Source organism: Cinclus cinclus, chromosome 3 (genome assembly GCF_963662255.1).
Source record: "Cinclus cinclus chromosome 3, bCinCin1.1, whole genome shotgun sequence".
Classification (NCBI taxonomy): Eukaryota; Metazoa; Chordata; class Aves; order Passeriformes; family Cinclidae; genus Cinclus; species Cinclus cinclus.
The window spans coordinates 33,721,311-33,740,361 of NC_085048.1; the positions used below are offsets into that span (position 1 = coordinate 33,721,311).

Below are 19,051 nucleotides of genomic sequence, written 5' to 3' on the forward strand. Positions count from 1 at the left end.
TTGATTATGGTGCCTACTATTTACAGTAAATGTTTTGTTGTCTTGAGTTCTGTCTTTAAAAAAAATGAAAAAATACAAGGTGCACATTTTTTCAATTTGTTTCCAGTTTATTTTTTCTCTTTTTTTTAAGATCTATTGGAACTTGTGCTTATTAAATAACCTGTAAAATGCTATTATGGCAGGAGTTAATACAGGACTATAATGAACTGTTTGTCAGAGGTAGACACCCTGAACCCAAAGTATGGCAAGGAGGATACTGGTGTGTTTAAAACATTGCATCCTGTTGGCCCAGCCCCTTTGTGGTGCTGGGGAGCAATTAAGGCCACAGAAGACAAACTTGTCTCTGTCCCTTCCCTCTCAAGTGTGATTATAAATACTATTACTGCAAATTACTCTCTAAATAATGTCATGAAGTATCTAATGAAGGTAATATTGCAATAATAGATTATTATTTGCAAATATTCTTTTTCATTATATTGTTTCCCTCTCAAAGTGAGGTAAACTGAATCTGAAGACAAGTGACAGCCTCTGTCTTACACTGTTTGCCCACAGATAATTGGGCTACTGGGGAGAAGTGGGGATGATGATCCTGCAGCAGCCACTGTGAGCACAGTCACAGCAGAGCTCTGGTCATGCAGCCATGGCCAGTGCTCTGAGGGTGTGGGAGTTGGATTTCAGGCACAGTGTGACAATGAACTAAGCTGGGGCAGGGAGGGGCAGAATTCCTTCTGGACATGGTCGTGGCTTGTCAAGAAGTTAGACAAATTTGAGGAGGGGAACATTCAACAGCATCTCATTAAGAGGTAAGTTGCTAAGGGAGGTTAAGAATAAGCAGAGCACTATTCTGCTCAGTTCTGGTCAATCCTTGCTACTCCCAGGAAGGGTTGGCTCTGTGCACAGCAGCACGTGGTAAAAAAGGTAATATCAAAAGATAAGGGGAGTTGTCTGCTTTAACTGCTATTCCTTATATAGGCTGGGGTGGTGCTCCTTTTCCACCAGCGAGGTGGAAAACAGCCAGGCTCACTTCATGGGCTAGTGCATCTGCATTCTCCTGTGGGAATGTTGGAAAAGTTGGTTATGCTGCTGTCAGCCTGAGAAGAACAGAGCAAATATGTGATATTAAGGCAAACATTTTCTTGCAAATGCTGTATTCCCTGTTTGCTCCATCAGCCACTGCCATCATGCAGGCAGAGAGAAGTGCCAGGTAAGGGCACATGAAGTGGGGAGAGCAAGATCATTGCTTTTGCTGTCACCTTTAAGTTCAGATCTGGACTAAACAGCAGCCAGATTTTTTTTTCTATTTTGCCTCTTATGAAATTGTGTAGTTAAAGGCTGCTTTTGTAGCTTTCTTCTTAACCCTAAGCTCTCAGAAGGCTGGTTTGTCTTTTCAAAATCATCTGGTGTTAAATCTGCCTTTATAAACACTTATATTTTCCTTCTGAAGATAAACATTAAACATTACTTTTCTAAATAAAAGAAAATCCAAACCGACTTTTTGCGATCAGTCTTTTTTTTTCCAAATTTAGCATTTGTTAAGCATGTGGTTAACCAACTTCCTTCATCCCCCCCCGGCTAGGCAGAAGATTGTTTAATGTGAACAAGCCCACTGACAAATGAGTCAAGCTCTGACCTGTGTGTCTGCTTCAGCATAGATTCTGACAACATCCTCTGTTCCTGATGGACGGACAAATGCCCGGGACAGTTTGTACTTCTTTACAAGGGCATCAATTTTCTCCTGTAGCCCTGGGGGTGTCAGCGCTCGCCGTTCTGCATCCGTTGTGTCAATAACGCGCCTGTCTGCGACCTGTGGCATCAGAAACAGGGTAAGACACAAACTCAGGGTTGGATATGTTGTGCTGCCTGGAGAAGAGTTCAGTTTGGGAGCTAATAAAGGACTACTCAAACACTTGGGGTCCATAGGATCCCTGTAGCATCTATTAACCAAGTCTTGAGAGGCCTCATCTGCCCAGTTTAAAAAAAAGGTCAGTTCTGAACATGCCTTCTTGGTCAACTTGAAGTGAAGCTACAGCTTCTCCCAGTAGATCAGAAACTTAAAATTCCTTCCTCCAGTTCATTTAGAGCTCAGAGTTGCCTTACTGTGTCTAACAGAACGCTGCCACGTGGCACCTTCTGCTCTAGCTCTTTTGCACTTTGGAAAGGATACAGAAGTAAAAGCTTGAACATCCAAGTTATACAAAGTAGCACACCAAGAAACATCCAGCTGCCCAGCAGACAGGGGCCTTTGGAAAACAGGATTTTTCTAATTGGAAAGTTGGAATTTCTTCTTAAGTTAAAATTTGAAGAGTTTTAGTCAGGTTTTTCCATTTAACATAGTTGACTATTATTTCATCTTTTTCAAGTCATATTTCTATTTTAGTCCAAGTGAAATTCTTGTCCCTCCTCTGGGTTTTTCCCCAGCTTCTTTGGCCAATTTCTGCCCTTTCATGGTCTGTTTCAGCTTTAAAGTAAAGCTTATCAAAATGTGTGCAGGCAAAAGATGCTGTGAGCAGGGCCCCTAGAGGCTGCTGTAGCCTGAGCCAGTGTGGCTGGTAACTCACCTGGACCTTGAGCAGCCGATTGGGAAGGTCAGTGTAGAGGGCATCCCACTGCTGCACAGTCAGACCCTTCAGAGCCAGGATTGCTTCAATAACCAGCATGTCTGAGACAGCGTCGCCAACAGTCTGCCAACAGGGAGGGAAAAACACTGCAGCAGTAAGACAGGGAGGCAGGATTTCATCAGGACGCTTCCAGCAGTACCCATCAGCAGCCTGGCAGGAGCTCACAAACAGGCTAACCCTGCCAACACCGTGGTTCAGTTCTCTCAGCTTTTACCTGATTAATCAGGTCAATCATGTTTTCAAGCATCTTTGCTGCTTCTCTTTTTTCATCATCTTTCTCCTCTTTTACCAGTTGTCGTATTTTAGTTTCAGCAGCTTTACTAAACAGTACCTGGAAGAAAAAGATGAGAGCTTGTCAAGATGAAACCAGGACATAAGCAGTAGTGAGGACAGAACTTTTACCATCTAAGCCCAAATAGCCATCCTTAATGTTTGCTACCAGGAATTCCCCCATAAAGCACAGAGGAGCTGGTGGCAATGCTGTGATAAACATAGAAGGAGTAAAAAAGCATTTTTAAACAAGAAGAAAAAGTCTCATTTATAAAACCAAACAGAGAGTGAAAAGACCTTCTCCTCCAGGTAATTTAACCAAAATTTTGTACATAATGGCTGATCCTATGGATTACATGCTCATACTTACTGTGCCATGTCCATTTGCCTCAAAATAAACACCCACATCAAACTCCTGGGCCTTGTGGTGCAAGTGTTTCACTCCTGTTTTGACACAGTGCACAGGTACCTGCAGCCCAAGGGTGTGCAAAGAATGGCAACAAGGTTACAGACCCTCCTCCACAGGCTGGAACCCAGCACTAGCCTGGAAAGACTCTTGCAAACCAACCCATATTTCACAGCCACTGAGGCCCCAGACCTAAAATGCTCCACTATTTCTACAATTTAAAAGTATTTCATTTCTTCCTGTGAAAATAAAGGCTAATAAAGAAATAAACTTCTACCTAGAAAAATCCAATTTTTAGCTTTGGGGAACACACTAGATTCACATAGAGAAATAATACCTTCTCTCAATTCCTGAAAGGTGTAGCTTGCTGCAAAAAAATGAAACAATCAGTGTCAAAGTATTAAGGAGCCTTTACTGACTCAAGTGGTTGCAAAGCTATAAAGTTCTCAATTTGTTTAAATGCCAAGGGATTTCATTAAATATTTTTTTAATTAATAAAAGCTGACTGGACCTTTTTAAGCTCTGCTCTCTTGTGTCTCCTTTGCCACCAATAATTTAGTCTCCACTGGAGGTCTGAAAGAGTAATTTATTTTTGCTTGATTTTAATTTTCCTATCAATCGTACACAGTTGCATTTACTTTTAAAATAAAAAAAATGCAAACTACCTAGAAAAAACACGGGGAATACCTTCAGTGTTTCCTGGAGGTAGCGTGTCGAATTCCCATTGGCATACGCTGTTTGGACCACTGCCAATGTGAAGTTCTGTTTCACCTGAGCAAACCAATAAGTCAAGTTTTACTGTCCAACAGGCACACAGCCAAACAAAAAGGATAAGTGGAAAGATAATCAGAGCTGTTAAATGTACAATTAAAATTCCTGAGTACCAGAGGGAGGTACCAGCTCACTGAGGACTTGTGTATGTTTAAAACAACATGAATTCTGTTCAAGTGTTTGTACATCCTATGTTGATCTTTCTTGGGTCTGGCTGAAGCAGCTCTTTAGGCTTAGACTTTCCAAACCCCTTTTTGGCCACAGCAGTGGTCTTTTTAAAGCTGGTTCACTTTAGGTAGATGTACAGAGACCACATACCAAACAACATGGTATTTTATATTTTAAAAAAAAAAATATACTTTAAAAATTAAAATTCCAGCATTCATTTCATATATTAGAGTTACCTTGGCAAGAAGTTCTTTTAGGAAGATACTAATTAAAGTTGCTATTTTATCTCCATCAATCAGGTGAAAATGGCCAGATGTGTCCTTATAATAATAAACAATTCTATCTGCATCACCATCAAATGAGCAGCATCTCTCATTGGGCTTCATGTCCAGCCCTAGTTTACAGAGTTACAAGTTAAAAACAGGAAAAGAAAAACAAAATCAGATAATTTATTTCAGTGAATGATTAGAAAAATACATTTTCTTTTCAGAGCACAGGTCTACATACAAGTGACTCTACTCAGGCACAGTTAATGAGGCACAGGTCATTAATCTCCATCAGGTCCTGCCACTGTGCTGTTCCCAGCACTGCATTTCTCCAGTACACAACCAGTGTGGGAAGGAGAATCAACAGCATATCTTGGTGTGCAGATCTGGCCAGCAGTTGCACTGAGAGGGCAGCTGTCCAATGGAAAACTCAGTTTAGCCTCCAGTAATCTCATATCCAAACCAAGTGCTCTCCCAGTTCAGGGGTTTTCTTTTACACAATGCTCAGAAGATTGATTGAAATAATTTCCTCACTGGTTTATGTCAATGATTCAGCCTGCTGGCACCAAGCTGTTAAATAACCCAGCCCTTCGGTGGGAACCCGGAAAAGCATTTCTTCATAATACAAAGGGAAGTAAAATAAATAACACTAAGCCAGTCCTGGCTGATCTTTGGACTCTGACAGCTTAACATTCAGAAGAGACTGTCAAACATATTTCAGCCAGTCAGAGAGAGACTGTGCTCCTCCAAGCAGTACAGACTAACACAGAGATGTGCCAAAGAACCATTCATGCAGTCACTTAGTAAGAAACAGGGAGCTCCACTTAACCAAGGATGTGGACTCTGCAGAGGAGGTAAAGCAACATAAAATTACTGACTACATACCTCCAGGTGGTTTCTGGTGAACTTTCACAAAATCTGCACCACATAAGTGATTGAGTTTCTCCTTGGTTCCGTCATTATATATGTGAATTAGCACCTCTTGTGGAAAGTAGGGCTTCATTTCTGATAGTTTCAGGGCTCCTATTCCATTGGCACAGTCAATCTTCAGGTGCCTCTGACTCTCTCCAGAGCAGTGAGACTTAGTGCAAAGGAAAAAGGGGGAAAGTGAACTGCTACCCTAGAGAAACCATACCTATAACATGCTGAATTAGAAACTTCAGGCCCAAACAGGCTAACAAACAGAAGAGAATAATTTTGTACATCTGCATGAAGAAGACAGCGCCTACTATTTACCTGTTTTATCAGTTCCATAAAAGCTTTGGACAGTTTTTCATAATAACCTTCCAGCGTTGCTTTCCCATACTGCCCTTGAGTGTTTTGACAGCAGACCATGTAATGGAGCTGTGGTGTTGTCACCAGACCATAATCTAGTGTGAAATAAAAGGAACAATATTCAGAATAGAATTGCAAATTAACTGTTGGTTAAAAGTTGTAAACAGACAGATGCAGTCCAGGAAACACATAGGAAATTTTTCAAGTTGTCTTATGTAAACATAACCCTCCCCTGCCCTGCTTTGCATTAAAGCCATGCAACCACCCTGAAATAGGACTGTTACAAGCCAGGATGGAAATGTGTCTGGGCTGTTGCTTTAGGGCTGCATAAAGGAGTCAAATTTATATTAAAAAAACCCTGAAATTAGATTAGAATTGCAGAATTGTAACCTACCGTGGTACTGGCCACCTAGAACCTGAATACCATCTATAACTGACTGGGACAGCTTCTCGCTGCTTGGCCTGGAAAACAACAAGCACAGCTGATAACCTTGGCAAAGGCATTTATCTATGGACTTGGGAAGGAAACACATGTGGAAGACACTACAAGCTTCCTGCCACAAGATAGACTCACTGTGAAGAAATCCAAACCTTTCTCTTTTGTATGCAATTCCCAATAAAGTTTGAAAGCCAACACCCCTAGGGACTGTAAACAGATGTAAAGTGCTGGACTCAGGTGGACATCACACAATTCCCCTGAAGACAACACTGGTACTTCCATAAGGGCAGGATATATCTACAGCCTTTTGTCATCACCTGGTGTCTCTACCAATAAAAACCGAGGCATCTTTGTGCAAGTTCACTGCTGCCTTTTGGCAGATCTCAGTTATCACTTTCTGTAATTCTTGCTCCTCTGCATTTGCTAACTGTGTGGCATATTCTTCCCAGGAAGGGTGCAGCATTTCTCCAAGAGGATCAACCAGCTTTACACCATTGTCTTCCTTAGCAGAAAAACAGAAGAACAAAAAATAGTTAGTCTAAAAGTGGGGAACTAATAAAACCTCTTTGCAGACAGACAACACATGGTCCAGTCCCATTGCTTATTTAGAAGTGGAGAATGACTGGGATGCAATAGCTTAGCTGTTTATTTAGACCTCCAACAAGCCCCCAAAGAACCACTAGAACAAGCATACTGAAGAACCAACTCTTTCTCCCTTATAATTTTGGTATGAAATTCACTTGACATTAAAATTACATAAGGGGAGTTTCTAATAGTCTTCAATGTTCCACAGCAGCAAAAGTCTAAATGCCTGACTTGTAATAGCTGCATATGCATGTTTGTTTTTAAAACTTCAAAAGTTGACTCAAAGGTTCTTCTCAAGGTTACTCCTAACTTCTCAGCACTGGAAAGTTACATTGCAATATAAAATGTTTCCTATATAAAACTATTTCCACATGAGAAACAAATCCCACTTCTGCGTACAGGGGGAAAATAACTTCAGATAGATCAGAGATCGTATTCACAGGGAGCAGGCTGAATGCTTTAAGTAGGTCCAAGTGTGTATTCAGGACGTGGTCTCTCAGTGCTATGATGAGCTTTGATTCCAACAAACTGATCGCATCTTCCCACCCTTCTACCAAAACACTTCACATCATTCCGCCGAACCAGTCACACGTTTAAAGAAAGGGCCGTTCTTACCTCAGGGTTGTGAGACGCTGTAACCATGACGCCAATGGTCGCTGTCACGGCTTTGGACCTGAGGATGGCCAGGAGGCCCATGCGGAACACGATGTGATCCAGCTGCTCGGCCCTGGAGCGGAACCCAGCGGTGCCATACTGAAGGGTGAGCCCGGCAGGCTTGGGGTGCAGGGCCGAGTACTTCCTGAGGGCTTCCAAATCCATTGCTGGAGAAGGAAGCAACACAGAGGGAAGTGAGAGGAGACGAGTCGCTGAGAGCAGTTCCGCGTTCTGAAGACTGCGGGTGCCCTAAAGCGCTGCCATCAATCGCTCGGCGGGACCGCACGGCGACCAGGACCGGGGAGCAGCCTCTGCACTGCCCGGACAGCACCGGATAAACAGCGTGAGCAGGCATATGCAGATCACGCAGGGACCAGGCGAGGAGAGCCACAGTTCCCAGTGGCTGGATCCAGGGATCCTAACGCGTTCCCGCAGCGGAGCGTCCCGTTCCTCACCGTGACACCAGCCGCCCAGAGCGTTCGGCCGCGGCTCCGCACACTGATTTCCGAGCCCAAAACCGGCGTGTCCCGCCTCCCCAAGCGCTCGCAGGGAAGCCCCCAGCGGTGTCCCCGGGATGTTTCCGCGGGCGGCGGCTCCGTGCGGACCGGCAGACGGACAGCAGGCCGGGCGGGCGGGGCCAGCCGCACGCGCGCCCCCCTGAACGGCTGCTTCCCTCGGGACCCCTCGGCGATGACGCTCGGACGCACCGGCTGGGGCGGGGCGGTATGGGACGGATGGAGCGGGAGGGGTGGGATAGAATGGGACGGGATGGGCGGGATGCGATGGGTGGGACACGGTCCCGCCGGAGCCGCCGCCGCGCGCTCCGCACGGAGCCGGCGCGGCCCCGCCCACTCCCGGCGGGACCGACCAATCGCTGGGGGGTGGGCGGGGCGGAGGCTGCCGCGTGGCGCCAGGGCCACGCCCCCGGCCGGAGCCGCGGCCGCGCAGTCACCGCCCCGCCCACCCGGCAGCGCCCGGCGGGACGTGAGGGAATGGCGGCTGGGCTGGGAATGGCGGCTGGGCTGGGCTGGCCGTGACACCCACCTTCGCACCGCCGCACTGACATCACGCTGGGATTACAAGTTCCCCCCCCAGTGCGCTGCCTTTGGCTGGGGCGGGGCTGGTTTCCTTCACAGTGGATGGTAGGGGCCTGTTTGGGGTTTGTGCTGAACACAGGGTTGGTAACATAGAGATGTTTTTGTTATTGCTGAGCAGGGCTAACACAGAGCCAAGGCCTTTTCTCATTTTTGTACTGCCATGCTGGTGGGGAGGCTGGGGGAGCGTGGGAGGAGACACAGCAGGGACAGGTGACCCAAACTGACCGAGCGGACATTCCACATCATGGAACATCATGCTCAGTATATAAGGCAGTGGAAGCCGGAGGAAGGGGAGGACGTTTGCAGTGATGGCATTTGTCTTCCCAAGTCACCGCTAGGTGTGGTGGGGCCCTGCTCCACTGGGGATGGCTGAACACCCCCCTGCCCATGGGAAGCAGGGAATTCATCCCTTGCTTGGCTTGTGTGCACGGCTTTTGCTTTCCCTGTGGAACTGCCTTTACCTCAATTCGTGAGTTCTCTGCCTTCTCCCTTCCGATTCTCTCCCTGGTGCTGCTGGTTGGGGGAATGAGAGAGTGGCTGAATGGGGCTTGGCTGCTGGCCGGGGTTGAGCTAGGACACCTGGACAACACCGGCTATATTTGCTCATAAATAACATAAATAATGCATCAGTGCCCACGCCCATCAATGCGGGACCTCATTCCCTGCTCTTTTCCATCCTGCAAGGCTCCGCCTGACCACCCGTGCCCGGTGCTGAGCTGCTGAGCGCTGTGTGTCCAGCCGTGTTTAACCACATTCTGCCCGTAAAGAGCTGTGAGGCTTCCTCGTGGTGCTGAACCTCCCTCTAAAATGTGCTAAACCCGGGAGTGTAACTCCAGCCCTCTCGTTCCAGGCGTGCATCCAGGAGGGCAGCGCGATGGCTGTCACGGTAAAAGAATGCCTGGAGCTCCAGCTGCTGGAAGTAGAAATGCTCCTTTCCATGTTTCCCAAAAGAGGGGAATTCAGTCTGGATGCTGATGCCCTGCCCAGCATCCAGCGCTACCTGAGGAATGCCGACGGAGCGCTGCCCCCGCAGCTGGAATATCGCATCGCTCTCGATGTAGGGGAGGCGAAGGTGAGAGCTGCAGGGAGACTTGTTCGTGGGTGGTGGTGTACTTACTCTACCCGGAAAAAAAGGGGGTAAAAAAGCCACCACATTTTTGTTGCTGTTTGAAAAGTCAAGAGTAACAGAAAATCTCGGCTGCTGCTAACATCTGCATTAGAAATGCAGTAATGTAAAAACAGCCTGAAATGGCAGAATGCAATTATGAGGAGTCACAAGAACACAAAAGCAAAAAAGGCCTATGAGCAGAGGAACCAAACTTGCAGTATAAGGAGTTGCAAGAGTTTAACTGATTGAAGAAAGGGATTGATCTAATTGATGTAAATTCTTGCACAGAGAAGACAGGTCTGAGTGCATACTAATGCGGTGACTAGAAATTGAGAAAAAACTCAGCCTAAAAGCCATTTTCCATGGAAAGAAGGTAATCAAACTGAACAATTTAATAGGTAATGAGATGGCCTCATGATTTTTTTGAAACTTTAGGTACAAGCTTAGCTATCTTTCTAAAATGCACCCTTTCACTAACCTTCAGAGAGAAGTTTTATGAACCATGTAGGGAGGGCTTATGTAGGAGTAGTGGTTTTTTTCCACAGCAGATTGTCAAGGAACTTGGAAAGATAATTAGTCATTTCATGATTCACTTCTCTCTGCAGGACTAGTCATATGACTGTACACTCTAGTGAGGACCCACTAATAGTCTACAGGAGCTTGAAGCACTGAGGACACATAAATCCTTTCCTACTCTTGTACTAAAGGAAGGGTTCAGCTGCCAAAGAACTGTGGTGCTCTGTTTGATGGCACTTTAGGAATAATCAAGAGAAATTCAACAGCCCAGATAAGAGATCAGATAAAATAATCTAGAGGTCTTCCTGACCTGAAACATGCGTAAATCTTTTAATCCCCTATAATCCAAATTCCTCTTTATGGTTAGTACTTGTTTAAAATAATGGTAATGCACAGAATCAGAGAATGGTTTGGGTTGGGAGCAACCTTAAAGATCAAATATTTCCAATGCTCCTGCCACATATCTCTATGTACAGTAGGTACAATAACAAACACCATTTCATGTAACTCTTGGCCTTTTTTTCCAGCATCTGGGCTGAGTTCATTAGTCTTGTGTATTTGGTAAGGGATGAGATTCTCAAAAGCCCTTGACTTCAGCAGTTCATTGCTGTAGCAACACTGATGTAGGAATGTCCCACGTGTACCTTCTCCCAAGCCATAGCATTAGTTCTGTGAACAGCACAAAAACTGCCTGGATAACATGGAAAGCGTTGTGAAAGTGACAGCATGATGCAACAGAAGAAAAGGAACAGGCAAAAGAACAGGTTATTGGGATAAAAGGGAAATGGGAAATAATTCCAGTCAGTAGGATGGTGCAATCTTGTTTATACCTCCTCATAATCTGCCTCTGACAGGGAAGAAGAATCTTGCTTGTCTGCAGTAGCTGCAGAATTAACTTTCTGTGTTGTGTGTGTCTTCTGTTCCTAAGGTAAAGGTGGAATTGCAGGTTCTCCTTCCTCATATGTACCCTCAAGTGGCTCCTCAGCTCTTTGCCAGATCAGATGCTCTGCACAGACAGCAACAGTTGCAGCTCAATACTCGTCTGATGTCTCACATCAGCTCTGTGGATTCAGGAGATCTGTGTGTGTGTGAGGCTGTGCAGTGGGTGAAGGACAACAGCCTGACTTTCCTGGAAAACAGTAAGGGCTCGTCTGAGTGTGCTTCTAAAGAAGTCAGGGTTAAGGAAATGCTGCATCGTATGTGGATCTACAGCCATCATATATACAGGCAGGAGCTGAGGAAGAAGATTTTTGACTGTGCAAAGAAGTTAAAGCTGACTGGCTTCTGCCTAACTGGGAAACCTGGTGTCATCTGTGTGGAGGGACTCCAAGAAAACTGTGAAGAGTTCTGGCGTGTTATTAGATATCCCAACTGGAAGCATATTTCATGCAAGCATGTGGAGAATATAGAAACAGAGGGAAGCATTGATAATCTTCGTCTCTTTCACAGTTTTGAAGACCTGCAGTTTCAGGCACATGGTGATTATGGCCTGAGGAATGACTATCACATGGATCTTGGCCAGTTTCTAGAATTCCTGAAACAGCATCAAAGTGGACACATTTTTCAGATTTTATTTGGTGTTGAAGGCAAACTTTCAGACAATTGAGAGAAACTGTTTATAAAGAGCTCTAATTCTGGAGAGCAAGGTTTTTCTTTACAGCTACTGTGAAAAGGGAAACTTTAACATCTGAGATGAATGGTTCAAGTAGTTAATCTCAGCTTCTGTGCTGAACTGCCACGTATTTTTGAAACATATTCATGGATTTTCTAAGACTCTACAACTAGCATTTGTCTCAGTGAGCCATGCCTAAAAGAACTTGCAAGGTGATAAACATTCCACAGTGTAAAGAAATGTACAATTCTGTCTCCTCATCTGTGCTGTGCTGTGTGAATTTCTTCCCCTCTCATCTAAACCTCTCTTTCAGTTTAAAACATTCCCCCCTTGTCCCGCCCTTTCCAGCCCTTTTGTTAAAAAGTCCCTTTTCAGCCTTCTTGTAGGCTCCTTTCAGGTACTGGAAAGTGCTTATAAGGTTTTGCCAAAGCCTTCTCTTCTCCAGGCTGAACAATCCCAATTCTCTCAGCCAGTTGTCATAGGAGAGATGCTTCAGCCCTCTGATAATTTTTTGTGGCTTTCCTCTGGACTTGCTCAAGCAGGTCCATGTTCCTATTCATGTTCATGTCCCAGAGCTGGATGCAGTGGTCTGTTTGAGGTCTCACAGAAGTGGAGTAGAGGGTGAGAATCACCTCCCTCAGCCTCCTGGTCATGCTGCTTTTGATGCAGCCTAGGATACAATTGGCTTTCTTGGCTTCAGGTGCACATCACTGGCTCATGTTGAGCTTCTTATCTACCTGCACCAAGTCCTTCTCCTCAGGGCTGCTCTTAACCCATTCCCCACCCAGTCTGTGTTTGTGCTTGGGATTGCCCTGACCCAGGGCCAGGACCTTTCACTCAGCCTTGTTGAACTCTGTGATGTTCACACAGACCCACATCTCAAGCCTGTCCAGGTCCCTCTGGATTACATCCCTTCCCTGCAGTGTGTTGACTGCTCCTTGTAGCTTGGTGTCATCAGCAACTGTCCTGAGGGTGTGCTCAGTGCCACTGTCCATGTCACCAACAACATTAATACCAACCCCTGAGGAATGTCACTCTCACTGGTCTCCACTTGGACATCAAGCCATTGACTGCAACTCTTTGCAACCAACCATCCTCACCGACCAAGTGGCTCATCCATGAAATCCATGTCTCTTCAATTTTGAAGAGACAAGGATGTCATGTGGCACAGTGTCTGCGAGGTTATGTTAATAACAATTTTTCATCTGTTCAATTAATGGCATTTTGTGTGTACACTGTTAGGCCAAACACCTTGGAAATGAGAATGGGTCAGATGAGACAAAGTTTAGTTTTTGCCCCTACATTACATAAGGAAATACATGTAAAATACAGAAAATAGGGAAAAAAATATATATACATTTAATACTATATAAAAATACAAATTACTTGAAGAATCCTTTCTATGTCAGATAAGTATTGAGAGAATTTTCCAGCAGCTTGGAGGAGGCAGTGCTGTTAATGGTTCACTGGGCAGCATTTTCCTGCAGGCAAGTGTGCTGAGTGCAGATGTGGACAGTGAGTGTTCCAATTTGTAATGCAGGATCATATTTAAGGGTCATCAATATAATATGTAGTTGAAGAACACTACTGAAAAGTCCCCAGCAGCTGTGCCTTGAAGGATCCCCAGCCCACCACCTCCCACTCCTTGCCTGAGTACCTTAATGTGAAAATGGGTACCAAGCAATAAAAGCAGACTCACTGCTGAGCTGCAGAGGTCTGGCTGATGGACTACAACACCCAGGCACTCAACAGCAGCTGTTCAAAGACTGTGTTTCAGCACACTCATCTGATGACAGCATAAATAACAGGTATTTTATTTCAAATGAAACACAGGGAAGTGTTTTAATACCTTTCTCACAATAGCAATACATTGAAATGCAGAGCGTTTATGGTTGCTCAGAACATGATTAATGTATTTTTCTTCACTGTGGTAAGATTGTACTCTACACTGTTTGTGTGATCATAACTTCTGCCAAAAGCACAGTGAGGCAAAAATGTTGACACATTCACATTAGGCCTTGAGGTGGAAAGTACCTCTCTTTCTGAATTTGGGACTGTTACCTGCAGCTGTGATAGTGCTGAGGGGCTGGACAAGAAATATTTGGTTTTCTAGAGATAATCTCTAGCAAAGATTAGAGAGAAACAGATAGTAGAAAAAAAGCTTCAACTAACCTTTGTTTCCAGAACCATACAGAAAATATATTACATTTTTCTTGGAGTGCTGATTGTTTAACAACTAATAATTCCTCAAAGTCTATTTCTGGCATTTTGATATTCCCTTTTTGTCAAGAAAAAGTTCAAGAGTTCAAGAAATTAGGATAAACATTTGCAATGGATCAGAACAGTGGTTATCTTGGTGGGGGAATGAAATCCTTGATCTTATACAGGACATTACCTTAGCTAATCTTAAATGTTAGTATTGTTAAATGTTATTGTTAGTAATGTTAAAATGCTCTAATTAGATGTGAACAAAAGGTTCTGCAGATCTGGTTCTTTCAGAAAATTTTCATTTTGTACCTCCACACAAGAGTGACCAATAAAGATTTTCTCTGGAATAAAATATGCTAACCTTATGGTTGTTTAAAGTTTGGGGTGTTTTTTTTTTAAAGAACAGGTTTACAAAATATGCAAATTACACTGTGACTGTAATGGATGCAATATTAAATGTATTTTTTAGGAGCCCATTTATCTGCTTAAGTTCCCATTGATGTTTGTGACAAAACTCTTGACTCAAGATACAATCACTTTTTTCAAAAAGATCTGACAAATTGTAATGTAGGATATCTCAATTAAAATAACAATCAAAATAACCAAACACAGATGTATTTCTCAGATTAATTTTTATTTTCTGGTGTATAATTGACGATGTCTTGATGTGAGTTTCTAACCAACTACTATGAATTAGAAAAAAGTTTTCTGCATCTTAAAAAATTAGCTATTCTTAGGCTTCCTAGGCAGAAACAACCTTAATATTTTAATGCTTTTTAACTGCAGCTGATTTGTTCATTCTTCATTAAATATTTACAATTTCACTTTCATGGCCTCTTCAGGCCAGGTGTAGGAGTCAGCCACAAAGCTGTTGTAATCAGTACTGTACACCTGAGAGCGGATGAAGGCTTCGAGGTCCTTGGGCTGAGGGTAGGTGGAGGCAGTGTTATTCCTGTAGGCTTCTTCTGCAATCTGGAAAAATCCATTAAAATCCTAATTATTGCTGATAAACTATCTGAGTACACTCAACAGGATTTAAAAGTGGGACTTAGTTCAAAATTAAGATGAGACTTCATCCTCTCTGTTGCTGGCAGTCACCTGTGTTCACAGTGGATCCAGGTAAGTACCCTGTGAATAAGACTACAGCAGGATGATGTTTAAGTGGGTCTGACTTGGGCTACTTTTGAACAGGATTATGTGTTCAGACTATTACAAATACAGTGCTCCTCTTTGCACAGTAGTGTCTTAGCTTTTACTGTGCAGTGGTGGATAAAATAAATATTCCACAAGCCCCAAGCACTGAGATACAATTCCTGCTTTTCTTTCATCGCTTTATCTTGGTTAACCATCTTCCCAAAGCACTGTAAGAAAAGCATAATTTTTTCAAAGCTTCCATGCTCCTTGCATATTAGAGAAGTTTAGTATTTGCCATAGCTTGATAATGTACTTCAAAATTAGTAAACTCATTGGAAAAAAATAGTTCTACACAGTGCACAGGATAGCTGGGGGAAATACAAATATTTGCTTGCTCTTTCCTCACCCAAACCATACCTAAGTGAATCAATTAAGCATCACAAATATGGCTGCAACAAAAATTAAGTTTAGAAGGGGTCTGAGCTCTCCCAACACGTCAAAGTAGCCTCTCATATCTGAGGATCACCCACTTGAGAAACAAGTATCTTCAGACTGGACGTTCATCTATGAAACAAAGTCTGGCAAACGGGTTTTAGGCAGCAGCACTATAAAAAGATCTGCTTGAAACTATTTGGCACTCACTCTAATGGTCCTCCTTTGAATAAAAGGGAGTTGTTCTTCTTCCTGCTTTCCTTAGCTCTCTTTAAAATATAAAAATTCTAGCTTGGTGAGAAGCTGAGACCCTCAGTCCCCTTATTAAGACTTCTTTTCCAGGATTAATCTGAATCCCAGCTCAATTTGACTGAAGCACTTTGGGTGTTTATGTAGGGATATCTTCAGGTCTGTGCACATGATTATTGTGATTGAGCAAGGTCTGAATTCATACCCGATGTTTAGTATTCCAAAATATTCTGATAGTGTTCCTCTCCTGGAAAAGGCAGAGGCCACTGCTAAACCTCTTGGGTTGCGTTGGATGAGCCAGAATAAGTATTTGCAGGAATAAAGTTTCAACAGAGAACAGGCAGAAAGAATCACTTGGTGACATTTTCCTTCTTTAGTGTTTTCTCTAACATGCACAAATAGAGGAGGAACTTCTATCACTGTGTTTCTGCCAAACACAGGGCTAGTTTGATTTTGCCTGAGGAATTTAAGTAACATTTTCACATCTCCAGAACAGAGATACTACTTGCCTAAGAAGACATGAACTTTGAGAAGGAATTTTCTTCTCTTAAATATACAGAGTGAGTGAAGCTATGGAAACTGTTTCAAGTATGAGGGCTCCTTGTTATTCTTTCAAAAGCATATGAAGTTGAATTACTCACAATAAGGTGACAAAGAGAGAAAACAATAACTGTAAGAAAAAAGGTCACAGAAGACAAGCAACAAGTTGAAACTGATAACCATGAAGAGCCAGAAGCCCTTCAGCTGTGTAGCTGGCATGACTGTGGTGGACAGCAGAGTCTGTGCTCTACAGACATGCACAGTTGTAGTCCCACAGGTCTCCTTGTATTTGGATTGTCTTTGCATTTATGAATTTAAAATTTAATTTTGAAACTGCTACATGTCCAATATGGATTGATGTAAACCAACTTGTGTGAAGGTGTGTTAGGTGACAAAATCAAACTATGTAGAGCTGGTGGGAAGACAAAAAGCCACAAAAGGCTGAAATGACTTACCTTCACAGCAATTTTCAGTGACACGTCCTGAATGGTGACTAATGGAGGGTAGAGACGACCTTCCTGTAAATTCTCTTCTGTAACTTGCTGCGCTATAACCTGAAATAACACAAAGGTGTTTAACTTGACATGCAGATCCAGCTGTAGCTTGATTAGCCTGTTATGTTGTCTTTAGCAAAGAAATGTTTCTGCTATGGCAAATCACACAGATACTGCTTAACCCACCTAGACAGTGCTTTTTTAGAACCACTTTTGTCATTAGGAAAAGCTATACAAGAATTGGAAATGTAGGGAGTTAGGCCTTTTTCTCACTCAGATAATAAAAGTTACTTAAGTCTTGAGTAAGTCCATGACACACATAAACTAGCAAATAGTTTATTGTAAGATACAAATTCCAACCAACAATTGCAGCTGGGTCAAAGACTTCTAAAATATAAAGAAGCATCTGTGATTCTGAGAGTTGTCACATTAACCTGTGCAGGGAACAGAACTGAAACCCTTAAGTGTAAAATTCCCTAAATGAAATTACTGGTAGCTGGTATTTCTGCTATCATTAGCGACAATTTGTTTGTCTTTTGGGGACTTGAAATAGCCTTTCAGGGTGATCCAGATGTGGATAGAAGGAAAACTCTGTGCTGGATAACATCTGTTGGAGCCATGTATGACACACCAAGAGGTTCTGAAAAAAAAAGGAAAGTCCACGAAACACTGAGACTTGCAACTGACAACAAAGCCCAAAGGGAAAGCAAGAAGTTCACTTTTGAGGGACTATTTTAGGAAAATACTTGAAACAAAGCACAAACAAAACTTCCTACAGTTCCTGTCACATGTGGGTAATAGGACCTTGTACATATGCTTGTAAACATCTAGGACTGCACCAGAACAGGTGTATGGATGCATCCCTTCCAGCAGAAGTAGGTAAATAGTTTGAACTAAAGGAGCTCCAGGTTCAAATGAACTCAATGTTCTCTTGTGCAGTCTAACCAGAATGGTAGCTGTCCTAAGTTTTTCCATTCAGAGTTAAAATGCTGACAAGAGCAACAGGCTCTTGAGTATAACAAGTGAAGAAAAAGTATTTGTTTACATTTAAACTTTATCTTGAGAAATACAGCAGAGATAAACCCTCTAGGGGGAGCTAAGAGAATGTAAAATCAAGTTACTGCTCTCCATATCAGCAACCAGATTATTTCAAAATTTCAAAATTTCAAAGCCCTTTTATGTGCATCTGAATGTCAGGAGGCACTTACAACGTGAGGTCCCTGATGTTAACAGCTTAAGAGGGCTCTGCAGGAAAGATGAAAGCTGAAGAAATTAACTGCAAGTTGCTCTTACTGCAATGCATCACTGAAAATTAAAGGTTTGGGAGTGGAGTCCTTCTCTTTTGTGATTCTGTTTTTGACAGAAGGCAAGACACAAAATATTTGGGCAATGCTCAAAGTTGGAGAGGTAGCAAGATCACATGTATAGATGCCATGCTGTTCCTTCAGACATACTCTTGTAACAGCACTGAAAACTATGCAAAAACACAAAACCATGCATTTCTGAGAACAACACCCTCTTCACATGGTGTTTGAAAAACATTCCTTGCTAACATCAGGTCAGTGGCAGGGGAAAAACTGCTGCATTTTGGGATTGCTGCATTTGGGATTACTGAGAAAATAAAAGGTGTCACAGAAAACATAATTGCACCATTGTATAAAACCAGAATATAACACCACTTTGAGCATCCTCACATGCTTCAAACAAGAATGGGGTAGAATCATGAGGGGGTATAGCAAATAATAAAAATATTATCAAAATTATTAAAATAAATAAAAATATGATAAAATTATTTTTTATCAAAGGGGGAAAAATAGATTTGGGGGAAAAAGAGAAGACATAAAGGAAATGCAAAAGACAACTGAAGGCAAACACTTCTTATGGCACTGTAGGGAAACCAAATCATCAAACAGCAGAAAATTGTGAGTTTCTTTTTCCACAGGACTCATAATTAAATTGTGACACTAATTGCCAAAAGATGTTCAAATGCATAAACATGTTTAAAAAGCCACTAGGCTCATTTATGAAGGAAAAATCCATACAGGGAGAAAACATCCAGCGCAGGAAGGCCATATAATAAAGGTTGCCAGAATCTGAGAAGCCATTTCAGCAGAAGGATTGCTCTGTATTACTCTTATTTATCTTCTTTTCCTCTGATTCTGTTAACAATTGCTTTCACAGGAAGATACCAAGCTGCTTGGACCCTAGG

General features: G+C 42.9%; 3 protein-coding genes across 5 annotated transcripts in view; 1 reads left to right on the plus strand and 2 right to left on the minus strand.

Annotated features, from left to right (window-relative positions):
- Nucleotides 1-964: 964 nt before the first annotated feature.
- Nucleotides 965-7,632, minus strand: PGM3 (phosphoglucomutase 3). Of its 2 annotated transcripts, XM_062489840.1 has the most exons (12): nucleotides 7,414-7,632; nucleotides 6,531-6,715; nucleotides 6,169-6,236; nucleotides 5,736-5,869; nucleotides 5,385-5,580; nucleotides 4,470-4,627; nucleotides 3,982-4,065; nucleotides 3,259-3,357; nucleotides 2,833-2,949; nucleotides 2,559-2,681; nucleotides 1,631-1,804; nucleotides 965-1,051 (listed from the first exon to the last, which is right to left on the minus strand). In XM_062489840.1, the coding sequence occupies exons 1-12, from the start codon at nucleotides 7,615-7,617 to the stop codon at nucleotides 965-967; spliced, it is 1,629 nt and encodes a 542-aa protein (XP_062345824.1). In that variant the 5' UTR covers nucleotides 7,618-7,632. The 2 variants fall into 2 exon arrangements, with proteins under 2 accessions (XP_062345824.1, XP_062345823.1); XM_062489839.1 differs by lacking the exon at nucleotides 2,559-2,681 and having other exon boundaries at nucleotides 7,414-7,617.
- Nucleotides 7,633-9,417: 1,785 nt separating this feature from the next.
- Nucleotides 9,418-11,779, plus strand: RWDD2A (RWD domain containing 2A). Of its 2 annotated transcripts, none has more exons than XM_062488614.1 (2): nucleotides 9,418-9,621; nucleotides 11,102-11,779. In XM_062488614.1, exons 1-2 carry the CDS (start codon nucleotides 9,424-9,426, stop codon nucleotides 11,777-11,779), a joined length of 876 nt encoding a protein of 291 aa, XP_062344598.1. In that variant the 5' UTR covers nucleotides 9,418-9,423. The 2 variants fall into 2 exon arrangements, with proteins under 2 accessions (XP_062344598.1, XP_062344597.1); XM_062488613.1 differs by having other exon boundaries at nucleotides 9,424-9,621; nucleotides 11,108-11,779.
- A 3,027-nt stretch (nucleotides 11,780-14,806) lies between these two features.
- ME1 (malic enzyme 1) overlaps nucleotides 14,807-19,051 on the minus strand; it is a 154,236-nt gene continuing 149,991 nt past the window's right edge. The window contains exons 13-14 of the mRNA XM_062488615.1: nucleotides 16,804-16,902; nucleotides 14,807-14,965 (exon numbers count right to left, since the gene is read on the minus strand). Coding sequence (XP_062344599.1) covers nucleotides 14,807-14,965; nucleotides 16,804-16,902 — 258 coding nt within the window. The remainder of the gene's footprint in view (nucleotides 14,966-16,803; nucleotides 16,903-19,051) is intronic.

Coding starts and splice junctions, on each gene's coding strand:
- PGM3 (XM_062489840.1), bottom strand. CDS start 7,617: ATGGATTTGGAAGCCCTCAGGAAGTACTCGGCCCTGCACCCCAAGCCT. Junction 6,237..6,530: donor TTTATTGGTAGAGACACCAG/GTGATGACAAAA, acceptor GTTGTTTTCCAG/GCCAAGCAGCGAGAAGCTGT. Junction 1,805..2,558: donor ATCGGCTGCTCAAGGTCCAG/GTGAGTTACCAG, acceptor CTGATGCCACAG/GTCGCAGACAGGCGCGTTAT.
- RWDD2A (XM_062488614.1), top strand. CDS start 9,424: ATGGCTGTCACGGTAAAAGAATGCCTGGAGCTCCAGCTGCTGGAAGTA. Junction 9,622..11,101: donor TCGATGTAGGGGAGGCGAAG/GTGAGAGCTGCA, acceptor TCTGTTCCTAAG/GTAAAGGTGGAATTGCAGGT.